We start from the raw sequence: 14,993 nt of genomic DNA, 5'->3' as shown, positions 1-14,993 counted from the left end.
TGGGGTATATGAATGGGAAGGGTTTGGAGGGATATGGGGTATATGAATGGGAAGGGTTTGGAGGGATATGGGGTATATGAATGGAAAGGGATTGGAGGGAAAATGGCCAAATGCTGGCAAATAGGGCTCGAGTAACTTAACATTTCTGGTCGGCATGAATGATTTGGATTGAAGGGTCTCTTTCTGTGCTCTATAGCTCTATGATTTTGTGATCCTGGCCTCTTCCACCATCGCCGGGTAGCACACTCCTGATGATGTGTGAGAAAGAGCTTCCTCCTGCTGCCTGTGGACATTATTTTGAATAATTTTCAATGAATGCATTGAGATGGCCTCTTCTTTTGTGGGTGCAGGTACTAGGTAGTGGGTGGGGGAGGGGGCAGGGAGGTGACAGGACAGTTTAAGGACATGCTTAATGAGGCTCAAGAAAGCCTTCACTTTATAAACAGCCATTGACATACAGGGCACAGTATTCTGATAGAGTCATAGAGTCATAGAGAGATACATCATGGAAACAGACCCTTTGGTTCAACCCGTCCATGCCGACCAGATATCCCAACCCAATCTCGTCTCATCTGCCAGCACCCGGCCCATATTCCTCCAAACCCTTCCTATTCATATAACCATCCAAATGCCTCTTAAATGTTGCAATTGTACCAGACTCCACCACATCCTCTGGCAGCTCATTCCATACCTGTACCAACCTCTGCATGAAAAAGTTGCCCCTTAGATCTCTTTTATATCTTTCCCCTCTCACCCTAAACCATGCCCTCGAGTTCTGGACTCCCCGACCCCAGGGAAAAGACTTTGTCGATTTATCCTATCCATGCCCCTCATAATTTTGTAAACCTCTATAAGGTCACCCCTCAGCCTTCAACGCTCCAGGGAAAACTGCCCCAGCCTATTCAGCCTCTCCCTATAGCTCAAATCCTCCAACTCTGGCAACATCCTTGTAAATCTTTTCTGAACCCTTTCAGGTTTCACAACATCTTTCCAATAGGAAGGAGACCAGAATTGCATACAATATTCCAACAGTCGCCTAACCAATGTCCTGTACAGCCGCAACATGACCTCCCAACTCCTGTACTCAATACTCTGATGAAGCTGTGTACAGCAGCTGCTCTAGCCCAGACACAGAATTGAGCTCAATTTTGATGCCATGCTTCAGGAAGGAAAGGAAAATGTTCGAGAGAAGTCACAGAAAAGATTTACCCGGATGGTTCCAGGCCTGAGGGACTTGCATTAAAGACCGGAGAATAGTACAGCACAGGAACAGGCCCTTCGGCCCACCATGTCTGTACCAACCATGATACCATTCTAAACTAATCCCATCTGCCTGCACATGCTCCATATCCCTCTATTCTCTGCCTGTTCACATGTTTGTTTAAACGTCTCTCAGAAGTCAGTACCGTATCAGCCTCTACCATCTCCCCTGGCAACATGTTCCAGGAACCTATTCACTTCTGAGCAAAATACTTACCTCGCACATCTTCTTTAAACATTCCCACTCTCACCTTAAATCTGTGCCCCCTCATATTTGACATTTCCACCTTAGAAGAAAGACTCTGACTACCCACCTTTTCTATGTCTCTCATAATTTTATAGACTTCTCGCAGGTCACCCCTCAGCCTTCTATGCTGTAGCAAAAACAATCCAAGTTTGTCCAATCTCTCCTTACAGCTAACACACTCAAAACCAGGCAGTGTCTTGGTAATTCCTGAAGAAGGGCTCATGCCCGAAATGTCGATTCTCCTGCTCCTTGGATGCTGCCTGACCTGCTGTGCTTTTCCAGCAACACATTTTCAGCAGTGTCTTGGTAAACCTCTTTTGCACCCTCTCCAAAGTCTCCCCATCCTTCCTCGAGTGCAGTAACCAGAACTGCTCACAATACTCCATTTGGGGCCTGACGAAGATATTTTGTGGACAGTTTGGAGACACTGTTTTTTTCTTCTTGAAACGAGGGAGGTTATGAGGAGAATCGATGGAGATGTTCAAAACCCTGAGGGACCTGGACAGAGTAAAGAGAGAAACAGCTCGCTTTGTTGGAAGAGTTGGAACCAGACTACTCAAATATGAAGTGATTGGCAAAAGAATCAAAAGTGACATGAGGAAATGTTCGTTTCAGCAGCAAGTGGTTAGGATGTGGACTCAGCTGCATCTGGGAGTGCAGTGGAGAAAGATTCAATTGTGACTGTGAACAGGAAAATCAATACACAGCTCCAGGGGAAGGCTTTGCAGGGCTATGTGGAAAGCAAGGGACAGACAGACAGATTGTGGAGAGCTGGCGCAAACTTGACCAGCTGAATGGCCTCCTACCCATTCTGTAACACTTGGACAGGGCCTCAGGACATACCAGAGTGCTACACACACGCACACACGCAAACACAAACACACACACACACACACTCGCACACACATTCACAGACACACACCAACACTCACACGCACACACACTGACAGACACACACCCACACTCACACATGGACACAGCCACACTCTCTCTCTCTCTCTCTCTGACACACACACACACACACACACACACAGACACACACTCAGAGTCGCAGACACAGACACATACATAGACACACACACATTCACAGACACACACTCACAGACCCAGACACATTCACACACACCCACAGACACACACACACCCACAGACACACACATGTACACAGCCACACTCACACACACACACAGACTCTCACACACACATGCACACACACACACACTCACATACACACACACTCACATATACACATACACACTCACACACACACATTCAGACACACACACACCTACATTCATAAACAAATATAGATACACAGACACACACATATACACACAGACTCTCACACACATGCGCAGAAACACATACATGCACACACATACACACACATACACTGTCACTCAAATACACACAAACATACACACTCACTCACACACATACAGACACACACACACAGAGGCACACACTCACAGACAGATCAACATGCACACACAGCCGCATGCACACACACAGGCACACATGCACACACGCAGACACAAACACAGTCACAGACACACATACACACACACTAATATAAACACACACTCACATATACGCACATTCACATATACACGCACTCACATACACATAGACACACACACACTCACTTACATACATACGGACACACTCACTCCGTTTCACACAAACTGACACATACACAAACTTACATGCATAAACGTACACACACGCACACTTAATCTCTCTCTCACACACACTCATGCATACACACATGTACACATACGCATATACAGACTCACATATGCAGACAAAGACACAGCGACGTACAGATACACGCGCATACAAGGACATGCACTATGACACAGGAAAAGATTTGTGTACACACAGGGACATGCACAAAGACACACTCGTGGACACTCACAGAGACATGCACACAGCGAGACCAGAACAGAAACATGTACTGGGTCACACATGGCACTCACACATATGGGCCGCGCATGTCCAAGGATCTGTGTACATAGGGTCATGCATGTACAGGGACAAGTGCACAGGCAGTGACACTGCACAGAAAGGCACATCCGCACAGACCGATGCCGTGAACATGGTAATGTGGGCTTCAGCCCGCTCCTCAAGTTGATTTGGAGTCTGTCAGCCTTTTGTATTCAGAGTGAAAGAGATGAGACAATGAAGGTAACCCCAAAAGGAGCTGCAGTGCACTCACACTGCTCAGAGTCTGGAGGAGCCGGTGTTGGACTGGGGTGGACAAAGTTAAAAATCACACCACACCAGGGTGGAATATAACTTTGCAAAAGTGAGGACAGCAGATTAGAGCCAAGAGTGTGGTGCTGGAAAAGCACAGCAGGTCAGGCTGCATCCGAGGAGCAGGAGAATCGACGTTTCGGGAAAAAAGCCCTACATCAGGAATCAGGAATTTGTAACTTTGTCCACTCCTCAGGAACCTGGTTGTTTTAATGTACCGGGCGAAAGGTATACTGAAATGTCATGTGCTTTTCCCTTGTCAGTGACGAGGCAACCTTTAGTCTGAACTGTGGACGGAGACTGAGACACAAGTGTGCACCGATCCGAGTTGACTGAGGAGTGTGGGAGCGTGTCCTAAAACTCACCAACAAAAACAAAACCGCGGGGCAACAGGAAAAGCCAGTTGCAATGAAGACATTTTTTTTGCAGTGAATGCAACAATTCATGGAGAAAGGGTTGTCAGAGGCAGGCGGAAAACCCACCGTTTCCGCACTGGAGCACCGACATTCTGTCAGATCGTTTCTGTTGTCAAAGGAGAAAAGGGAAGACACAGCGGTATCAGAAATCCTAGCGTCAGCCAAAGCACTTCGGAACCTCCAAAAACAACAGCCTGCCCGCTGAGAGTTATTGCTTTAATATTGCGAGGGAAGTGACTTGAATTGCTGAATGTCTTTCTGCAACGGTTGCAGTCATGCTGGGAATGTTTGTCAAATCCCCTGGCATTTATTGTCTCGCAGTAAAAGACTGTTTATGACACGGTTATAATAACACAACTCTACAATGTGGAAACTGCTCGAGGAAGGATACCACCCAACGTCGTCCTTCCCAGGAGGGCTGACAGGGGTCCAGGGAACCGCAGGAAACCCAAAGAAAGCATGAGAGTCATGGAATCATCAAGATCAACTGCAGGGGAAAAGGCCCCTCAGTCCCTGTCAGCAACAGCTCATTCTAATCCCATCTCCCACCATTTAGAGTCAGTCAGTCTAGCCAGTCCATGCCCACAATCCGAAACTAAATTAGTTCCACCAGCCTACACTTGGCCCATATCCCTCCAAACATTTCTTATTTGTCTACTTATCCAAAAGTCTTTTAAACATTGTGTCTGCACCCGCATCCATGGGAACACCTTCAAGTTCCCCTCCGAGCCACTCACCACCTGAATGGAAATATAAGTTTTTAGCTCCGGAATGTGACTTGAAAGGAGTTCTGGGATTTACATATTAATGCATCGAAACTGGCAACTCCGTTCTAAGTGATTAAAGACTTAACAGCTGTGGGAAAAGATCTGCCACCCTGCCGACCCACAGCATGGCCACACAGAGATCTCGCTTTGTCCAATACATTGCATCATTTGTAAGGCACTTTGATCTTTTACTATAAATTCTGTGTCCTGCGATCCTGCTCCACTAACTACCCGATGATGGAGCAGTGCTCCAAAAGCTTGTGCTTCCAAATAAATCTATTGAACTATAACCTGGTGCTGTGTGATTTTAAACTCTGCCCACCTCAGTCCAACACTGACATCTCCCCATCGTGGAAATAGATCGCCATTCCTTCACTGTGGCTGGGTCAAAATTCAGGAACTCCCTCCCTAAGGGCAATAAATGCTGACCCAGCCAGCAACTACCACACCCCTAAAATTAATTTTTAAAAAACTACTTCTGCAAGTTCCTGCCACACATGAACCACTCTCAGTGCAAAAAAAAGCCCCTCATGTCCTTTTCAAATCTTTCTCTTCTCACCTTAAAAATATACCCCCTCCTTTTGAAATACCCCACATCAAGAAAAAGACACTTTATCTATGCCCCTCATGATTTTATAAATCTCCAATGCTCCAGTGAAAAATGTCCCAGCCTCTCCTTATAATCCAAACTCTCCATTCCCGGCAACATCCTGGTAAATCTCCTCTGAATGCTCTCCAGCTTCATAATATCCATAATAGTAGCAATAGCATGGGATGGCACGTTGGCTCAGTGGTTAGCACTGCTGCCTTACAGCACCAGGGTCTCAGCCTCGGGCAACTGCCTGTGTGAAGTTTGCACATTCTCCCCATGTCTGCGTGGGTTTCCTCTGGGTGCTCCAGTTTCCTTCTACATTCCAAAGATGTGCAGGTTAGGGTGAATTGGCCATGCTAAATTGCCCATAGTGATAGGTGCATTAGTCAGAGGGAAATGGGTCTGGGTAGGTTACTGTTCGGAGGGTCAGCATGGACTTTTTGGGCCAAAGGGCCTATTTCCACACGGTAGGGAATCTAATCTAATAAGGCCTTGTAGTTTTGTGTGCCTTGTGCACACCTAAACACGTCTTCAATGTTATGAGGGTTTCTGCTCTCCCACCATTACAGACAGTGAGATTGTAAGATTTCCGAGCCCAGAACAGACAGGTTTGTAGGTATTAGCAAGAACTGAAGAGTCGTTCTTTACCCTGTAGAAAGGGTCTGTCAGACATCGTTAAATCTATGGTAGATAAGCAGATACCACTTTGTGGGGTAAATCAAAGCCAGGGTTTATTGACATGAGGTGGTCACCAATAAATCCAAAGTAGAAAGAAATGCCTTTACCAAGAAGTCAGTTAAAGTATGGAACTCACGGCAACAACATGTTGTTGAGTCACAGAAATAGACAGCACGGAAACAGACACTTCAGTCCAACTCGTCCATGTTGACTAGATATTCTAAATTAATCTGGTCCCATTTGCCAGCTTTTGGTCCGTATCCCGATAAACCCTTCCTTGTCATATAGCTATCCAGATACCTTTTACATGTTGCAATTGTACCAGCCTCCACCACCTCCTTTGGCAGCTCATTCAGTACATGCACCACCCTCTGTGTGAAAACGTTGCCCCTTTAGTCCCTTTTAAATCTTTCCTGTCTCACCTTAAACCTATGCCCTGTAGTTTTGGACTCCCCTACCTATTGAATACCTATCCATGCTCTTCAAGGTTTAATAAATCTCTATAAGGTCACCCCTTAACCTCCGATACTCCAGGGAAAACAGCCCCAGCCTAGTCAGCCTCTCCCTATAGCTCAAACCCTCCAATCCTGGCAACACCTTTGTAAATCTTTTCTGAGCCCTTTCAAGTTTCACATCATCTTTCCGATAGCAAGCATTGGAACTCCAGGCAGTCCCCAGGTTACAAACGGTTTCTGTCCTTGAGTATGTTCATAAATCAATTTGAATGTGAAAACAATGTCAACGTGCATGGGATCTGCTTCATAAGTACTAGTGTTTGTAAGCAGGACATTCATAAATTGGGGACCACACTGCAAGTGCTGGGGGTGAGAGGCTGCCAGAAAAATGGAGACTCGGTCAGAACATGAATGAGAAAGGAACAGAGAGGACACAATCAGTGTGACACAGCAAACTTCCAGCCCTATTGGTCTTCATTAAGGTTTGTGTGGGACAATCTGTAATTTGGCATGGAGTTGGCTCGGAATGTTTTGGAGACTGAGCAGATTAAAGAACAAAGGACAGTACAGCACAGGAACAGGTCCTTCGGCCGAAATGTAGATTCTCCTGCTCCTCAGAGGCTGCCTGACCTGCTGTGCTTTTCCAGCACCACACTCTCGACTATAATATACATGCTGTTCCCTCTACACTTCAACAGCTCAGATGAAGAGTCATCTAGACTCAAAGCATCAGCTTGCTCTCTCTCCACTGATGCTTCCATGACTTGCTGTGATTGCTAGCATTTGTTGTTTTCAGTACAGATTCCAGCATCTGCAGTAATTTGCTCCTACATCCTGATAAGTCTGTTCAGTACTATGTCCACATCCTTCTGGTAGTGTGGTGAACAGAACTGTGCTCAAAATTCCAAATGTGGTTGAACTGTAGCTCTATACAGCTGCTACATATCTTTGTTACACAATGTAACTTTTATTTGAATTTCTTGTTATCTGACTGTAATGTCAATACGTGTAAAAAATGAGGTCTGCAGATGCTGGAGATCACAGCTGCAAATGTGTTGCTGGTCAAAGCACAGCAGGTTAGGCAGCATCTCAGGAATAGAGAATTCGACGTTTCGAGCATAAGCCCTTGGGGCTTATGCTCGAAACGTCGAATTCTCTATTCCTGAGATGCTGCCTAACCTGCTGTGCTTTGACCAGCAACACATTTGCAGCTGTAATGTCAATACTTTGACTATGTCTTATTTCTGACATTTTTTAGACATTGTAAAGTAATGCAACTACTTTTTTTTTCATTCCTCTTTTTAAAACTAATATTTGTAGTTGCCATAAGAGGCAACATTACAAAGGTTTTCAATGTACTCCTGTACTTGAGTTGAATTGAATTGAATTGAGTTTATGATCACGTGTACCGAGACACAGTGAAAAGCTTTGTCTTGCCAGCGATACAGGCAGATCACAGAGTTAAGTAGCATAGATAGTGAATAATACGTAAACAGCAGCAAAAACAGAAACACAGGTACTGGCGAATGCTCAGAGTTTGTGAATATATTCAGTATTCTGTACATGTGACAATAAAGGATATTCTATTCTAGTTTATATCTGTCTAAGTTTGCTGTGCACCGAGTCCCACATGAACTCCTGAGCCTCCAATTTGACAAGCTTGGTCAAATTTACCTCCAGTGCACACGTGTGCACCTAACTTTTGCCTTCGCTGCCTTGAATTTCCCCGATTTTCAGGAAATGGACCTACATGCAAGCATTTTAAGACAACAGACGGAATCCTTCCACCTCTCTGTGCCCTTCAGTAGGTTTCAGAACACTAATTCTCCTAGCTTCACTGTGATCTGCAAAAACACAGGCTTGATCATAGCACAGGGCGTTGATGTATCTTTTCCCATTTTACAGTGCAGAATGCCTGATCAAAGAGCATCATTTTATGGTAAATTTGATACTGCTAATGCAATTACAGTCACAGAGTCATAGAGATGTACAGCACAGAAACAGACCCTTCGGTCCAATTCGTCCATGCTCAACAGATATTTTAAATTTATCTAATCCCATTTGCCATACGCCTCTAAACACTTCCTATTCATACACCCATCCAGATGCCTTTTCAATGTTGTAATTGTACCAGCCTCCACTACTTCCATACATGTACCAGCCTCTGCGTGACAAAGTTGCCTCTTAGGGCCCTTTTAAATCTTGCCCCTCTCACCATAAACCTATGCCCTCTAGTTTTGGACCCCTCCACCCCAGGGAAGATACCTTGTCTATTTAGCCTACCCATGTCCCTTATGATTTGATAAACTTCTATGAGGTCACCTCTTAGCATCTGACATTCCAGGGAAAACAGCCCCAGCCTATTCAGCCTCTTCCTGTAGCTCAACTTCTCCAACCCTGGCAACATTCTGTTGAATTCACATCCATTTACTGACCTGCCTGGAATACCAACATTTACCCCTTCTCAAAAGAAAACTCTGCACAATCCTACAAATGAAAGAAAGAACTTTTCATGATGACTCCAAGTGTTTTTGTAGCCAGTGTGAAGTGCTGGCGTGGTGGCTGCAGGAAATTCAGGAACACATCAGAACACAGTAAGATCCAACCAACAGAATGGGCAGCTCATCAGTTTTGTTCCACGCGTGATGGAAACTGTAAGAGTGATTGGATTTAAGATCCTGACCTCTGCATGACCTTGACCACAAATTCCCCTCAGGAGTCTAGAAAATTGGGGACCTCCTTCACCAATCAAGTGTCGCAAATCTCAAAGGAGTGTCATTTCCACTCATTTTTAATTTGATTCATTCAAGGGATGTGGGCGCTGCTGGCTTGTTTGGCATTTATTGCTCATCCCTAGATACTCAGAGGGCAGCTAAGAGTCAACCCCATTGCCATGCATCTGGAATCACATGTAGGACAGACTGGGCAAGGATGGCACATTTCCATCTCCAAAATGCATTAGTGAACCAGGCGGGGTTTTTTTTTCTCTGACATTTGACAAAGATTACACAGTCATCATTAGAGTCAGAATTCCATCATCTACCCTGATAGGATTTGGACTCAGGTGCTCAAATCATTAACTGTGTCTCTGGATTAAGAGGAGAAAGTGATGTCTGCAGATGCTGGAGATCAGACTCGAGAGTGTGGTGCTGGAAAAGCACAACAGGTCGGGCAGCATCCAAGGAGCAGGAGAATCAACGTTTCGGGCCAGAGCCCTTCATCAGCAATGAGGATGAAGGGCTCTGGCCTGAAACGTCGATTCTCCTGCTCCTTGGATGTTGCCTGCCCTGCTGTGCTTTTCCAGCACCACACTCTCTGGATTGTCTAGCAACACTATCAGTAGTCCTTCTTCAAACTGCATCATGAGGTGCAAGTTACTGCGCTGGCAAATTTGCATCTGTCTGCAATAAGTTAATTGCTCAGACACTGTCAGCTTCAGTTAAAATTAGTGGGCGGCACAGTGGCACAGTGGTTAGCACTGCTGCCTCACAGTGCCAGGGACCTGGGTTCAATTCCTGCCTCAGACTGACTGTGTGAAGTTTGCATGTTCTCCCCATGTCTGCGTGGGTTTCCTCCGGGTGGTCCGGTTTCCTCCCACAGTCCAAAGATGTGCAGGTCAGGTGAATTGGCCATGCTAAATTGCCCGTAGTGTTAGGTAAGGGGTATGGGTGGGTTGCGCTTCAGCGGGTCGGTGTGGACTTGTTGGGCAGAAGGGCCTGTTTCCACACTGTAAGTAATCTAATCTAATGTAAAATTATATTGAATTTATAAAAACATGTCATTTATCAAATTGGTCTATGTTAGTGTTTATGCATCTCCCACCAAACTGCATGCACCTGATTAGCACCCTTCTGTGTTACGGGGGACAATGGAGTTGAGGATGATTGGATTAGCCATAATCTCAGCAGAGTCGATGGCTGAAATGGCCCACTTGGGCTCTAATGTCTTATAGTCTTGTATGTTTTCTACACTTTCAATTCGTCTCTGTTATTTGTCCCAATTGCTCTATATGATAGCAAGCTCCATGTCCTTACTCCTCTCTGGAAATAGATTTGCCCCAAATTCCCTCCTGAATGTATGTGTGACAAACTTTTCTTTGTGATCTTTTAGGTTTGGTCTCTTCCACGAGTGAAAGCAACACTTTGACAATTACCATGTCAAACTTCATCATTGCATAATTGGAAAGACCTTCATCAAAGCTTGTCTTCTTGTTTCTGGAGAAAGGGGTCTCAGAAATGCTCATCCTTTCATGGAAGCAATAATCTCTCAGTCCTAATACCATCCTTCCCCACTGCTTTGACAAACTGAGTCACGCCCTTGTCCTTTGTTATACTTCAGTTTCTCATTTGTCACTCGTTTTGTATTCGTTTCCTCCTTACCTTGCTGTCACTTAACACAATCAGAATCAACTGAGGCAATCAAGAGGCCACTGGATGACTATTTGGATAAAATGGCGTGCAGGAATATGGGGTAAAGACAGGAGTTGGTTACCAGGTGTTGGATACAAGTCTAGCAGGGGGAGGGGGGGCTGAATGGCCTGCTTCTACACTGTGGCAAAGTGAAGACTGCAGATGCTGGAGATCAGAGTCTAGATTAGAGTGGTGCTGGAAAAGCACATCAGGTCAGGCAGCATTCGAGGAGCGGGAATCCTGCTTCAACGCTGTAACAGTTCAGTGATTCTGTAAGAATCCTGATATCTCACAGCAGATATGGAGGCCAGTCAGCCCAACCTTCCTGCGTCGGCTGTCTGGTAGAGCTATCAAACCATCCCCACTCCCTCCTGCTCTTTCCCTGTTATCCTCCAAATGTTTTCAGCAACTGGGAGAAAGTGAGATATGCAGATTTTGGAGAGTCAGATTTGAAAAGTGTGGCAATAGACAGTAGACAATAGATGCAGAAGTAGGCCATTCAGCCCTTCGAGCCTGCACCTCCATTCAATATGATCATGGCTGATCATCCCTAATCAGTATTAGGCACTGGAAAAAGCACAGCAGGTCAGGCAACATCCGAGGAGCAGGAGAATCGATGTTTCAGGCATAAGCCCTTCCTGATGTCATTTGAGCAATAAATATTGACTAAGACTTTGATGCATTTTTTCTCTACTTTCTTTTAATTTGTCTCGAGTTTTGCTCGTTTCTTCAGTGCCACACTTTTCAACCCTCCAAAAGTTTCCCTTTCTAATTTTTATTGAACTTCCTTTCAAACTTTACCATTGGATCTGCTTCTCCCCTCTGTCTCCCTTTTCTGTCAATGTATTGTTGGCCATAAAAACACAAAAATAATTCTGAAACTAAAACAAAATTTGCTGGAGAAGTTCAGCAGGTCTGGCAGCATCAGTGGAGACAAATCAGAGTTAGCATTTTGGGTTGAGTAGGTTCTGAGGAAGGGTCAAGATTAGAGTGGTGCTGGAAAAGCACATCAGGTCAGGCAGCATCTGAGGAGCAGGAAAATCGACGCTTCAGGCAGGAGCCCTTCAACAGGAATTTTGCCTGAAACGTTGATTTTCCTGCTCCTCGGATGCTGCCTGACCTGATGTGCTTTTCCAGCACCACTCTAAGCTTGACTCTGATCTCCAGCATCTGCAGTCCTCACTTTCGCCCTCTGAGGAAGGGTCACTCAACTCAACTTGTTAACACTGATTACTCTCCACAGATGCTGCCAGACCTGCTGAGCTTTTCCAGCAATTTCTGTTTTTGTTTCTCATTTACAATGTCTTCAGTTCTTTTGATTTTTACAAAAACATTTCTGCTCATTTGCTCTTTTTCTTTCGCAAATTACCTTAGATCTGTGTCAATTGATGACACCTACTTGTACTGGTCAAACGAGACGCCCACTTCCTCTTCCATTGAAACCCTCTGTAATTACAAGCCCTCAACACCTGGAATAGGTTTTCTCCAAACTTTCTCTGCTTTGTGAAGTATAACATTCAATACAGGGCAACCTGACTTATCCGAATGACATGGGTGGAAAGAACTTTGTTCGGATAATCGAATGCTTGGATAATCAAATGTTCGGATAACACAGTTTACCGAAACATTGGGGACCTTGAGATCTTGTTTGGATAATGTTCGGGTAATCGAGGTTGCACTGTAGATGTGAGAAAGATTATTAATTTAATTATTTTCAATTGTAAGTACATTCAGAAAGGTCTGGTTCATTGAGATGGTGGCTATGAGGGCAATTACAAGTCAATTTTTTAGAACAGGATTCAAAACAGCAAGCAAACTTTATAGATATTTTCTAAACAAACCATTCAGAGATGCTCTGACACACCTCTGGAGCAGATGGATTTGAACCCATGCCTCTTAGCTTAGAGGTAGGGACACTACCACTGCACTGCAAGAGCCCCAAAGCAAGTCTCCTAAACCTAATTGTTATCAAATTCCTCCATCATGACAATTCCTGATCTCTTTACTTGCGGACAAATAGGAATGTAAGAAGTTAAAAAATAGGAGAAGGCGTAGACCATTTGGTTCCTTCAGAGGACTCTGCCAGGTCCATAAGATGGTGTTTGAAGGTCTATCTCAACTCCATTTCCTGCCTCTATCTGCATATCCCCCTGGTTCCCTCAAATCCTAAAACATCATTGGTCTCCAACTTGAATAAACTTAACGATTGAGTACCCCCCCCGAGGAAGCAAATTCAAGATATTCTCAACTTTCTCAGTGATGACGTTTCTCATCTCACTCTCAAAAGGCTTACTCCTCATTCTGAGACCACAATCCTGGGCTCCCAAGACAGGGGGCAACAGCCTCTCAGCATGTGCCCTTGTGAGAATTTCAGTGAGATCTCCTCTCATCCTTTTGAAACCTTCTGAAAGTGTTTTCTTACATCACCTTTATGTCTTTTGCATTTTTGCTACAAAGCTATGGCTTCTTGTTCCTTTAGAAGGGGTATGGCCTCCTCCTGTGCCTATAGGGATGCCATGTCATCAAACAAAAACCAAGGTTAATAACCAAAACCCTCCATAAAACAACAAAACGGCATTCCCAACGGAGAAGAGGAATTACCGGGTTGACCTTCATTGTTCCTCGGACCTTCCTGGCTGTGGTAGTCGCCATTGTTGTGGTTGTCGCCATGATGGTGGTGGACATCTCAGCCGGTAATGTGGTCGCCATTGGCTGGTTGACAATCACCGGGGCCACCTCTCCCACCAGCCTCACGGTTCCGTTGACCTTGACATTGGGATGGCTCTCTGCTGCCATGTTAAGGACCTTTAAGCCATTGTAGTAAAGGCCAGACATTTGTCCCTGGAATGGACGACTCCTATTCTTCCCCCCAATTGTAATCATAGCCTGCGTATTGAAGATTGTCAGCATGCGGCCTGGAAAAGAACAGAGGTATTACTGTATTCATTGGCTTGGGGCTCTGATCTTGAAGGCACAACCACTCAAACCAATGCACATTACGTATGTTGGAATGATCTCAAGATAAGAGCATGCATTACTTTTCTTCAGGCTGCACATAACATCCTCTCATACAGAATGCTTGAAGTGTGACATTCAAACACAAGAAAGTTGTTTTCTTGAAAGGACAAATGCAATGCAGGCAATAAAAGCCTCTCTGTCAAGCTTATCAGTGCCGCACAGAGCATTAATCTTTCATATGCACTTTTCCTTTTATTCTGACTGGATTTGAGATCTTCTCTGATTGGGGATGATGTGAGAACTTTACATTACAATTATGAATAAATTGGGAAGGGAAATTGGAAACTAAAGTTACCTGTCTATGACTGCGACATGGGAAAAAACAATGATATATCTCATTCCTTTGCGTCTAACACTGTCATTAACCTCATTTAGCAGCTGCACTGACATAGCTTGCACAAGGATGTAATTTGACTGCGATATGTTTATGCACTGATATCCTGATGAGGTCATGCTTTCCACCACTGGAATTGTGCATGCTGTGCACTATTCTTGTCTACGGTTGTGCATGGTAATCGAGCACATGTCTGTGCATGCAGTCATACTGTCACCTGTACCTTGCTCTAAAGGGAACCTGGACAGATGTCAGAACAGTAGCAACAGAGCACTGATTGACTCAACAGCCTGTGTGGGACCTTGGTCATTTCTGAGTGTTGCAGACTGGCATGGTCCAGGAGTACGTGCTGATGGATGCTTGGAACAGCTGCCAATGCACGCTGAGGAAAGACCAGCATCTGAGGTCTTTCTGCCAAAGTTATATGGGAGTCCATGCAGTTATCGGAACCGCCTGGTGCTTTAGGTTCATGTAAACACAGGCTTGTGTGTGTAAAAGATGCCTTTGGTTTGTTGGATAGAGTCAAACTCTGATGTTGCTTTGATACGCTACTGTACAAAA

The 14,993-nt window shown here is 44.8% G+C and overlaps 1 protein-coding gene across 1 annotated transcript in view; it reads right to left on the bottom strand.

Annotated features, from left to right (window-relative positions):
• The window catches only part of LOC132818221 (neurexin-3-beta-like), a 596,149-nt gene that overhangs the window by 126,042 nt on the left and 455,114 nt on the right, over positions 1-14,993 (bottom strand). The window contains exon 5 of the mRNA XM_060829003.1: positions 13,682-13,995. Within this exon, the coding sequence (XP_060684986.1) occupies positions 13,682-13,995 (314 nt within the window). The remainder of the gene's footprint in view (positions 1-13,681; positions 13,996-14,993) is intronic.

Source organism: Hemiscyllium ocellatum, chromosome 8, assembly GCF_020745735.1.
Source record: "Hemiscyllium ocellatum isolate sHemOce1 chromosome 8, sHemOce1.pat.X.cur, whole genome shotgun sequence".
NCBI lineage: Eukaryota > Metazoa > Chordata > Chondrichthyes > Orectolobiformes > Hemiscylliidae > Hemiscyllium > Hemiscyllium ocellatum.
Note: the sequence above shows the minus strand (reverse complement) of the source record. Positions and strands in the feature narration are given on the sequence as shown.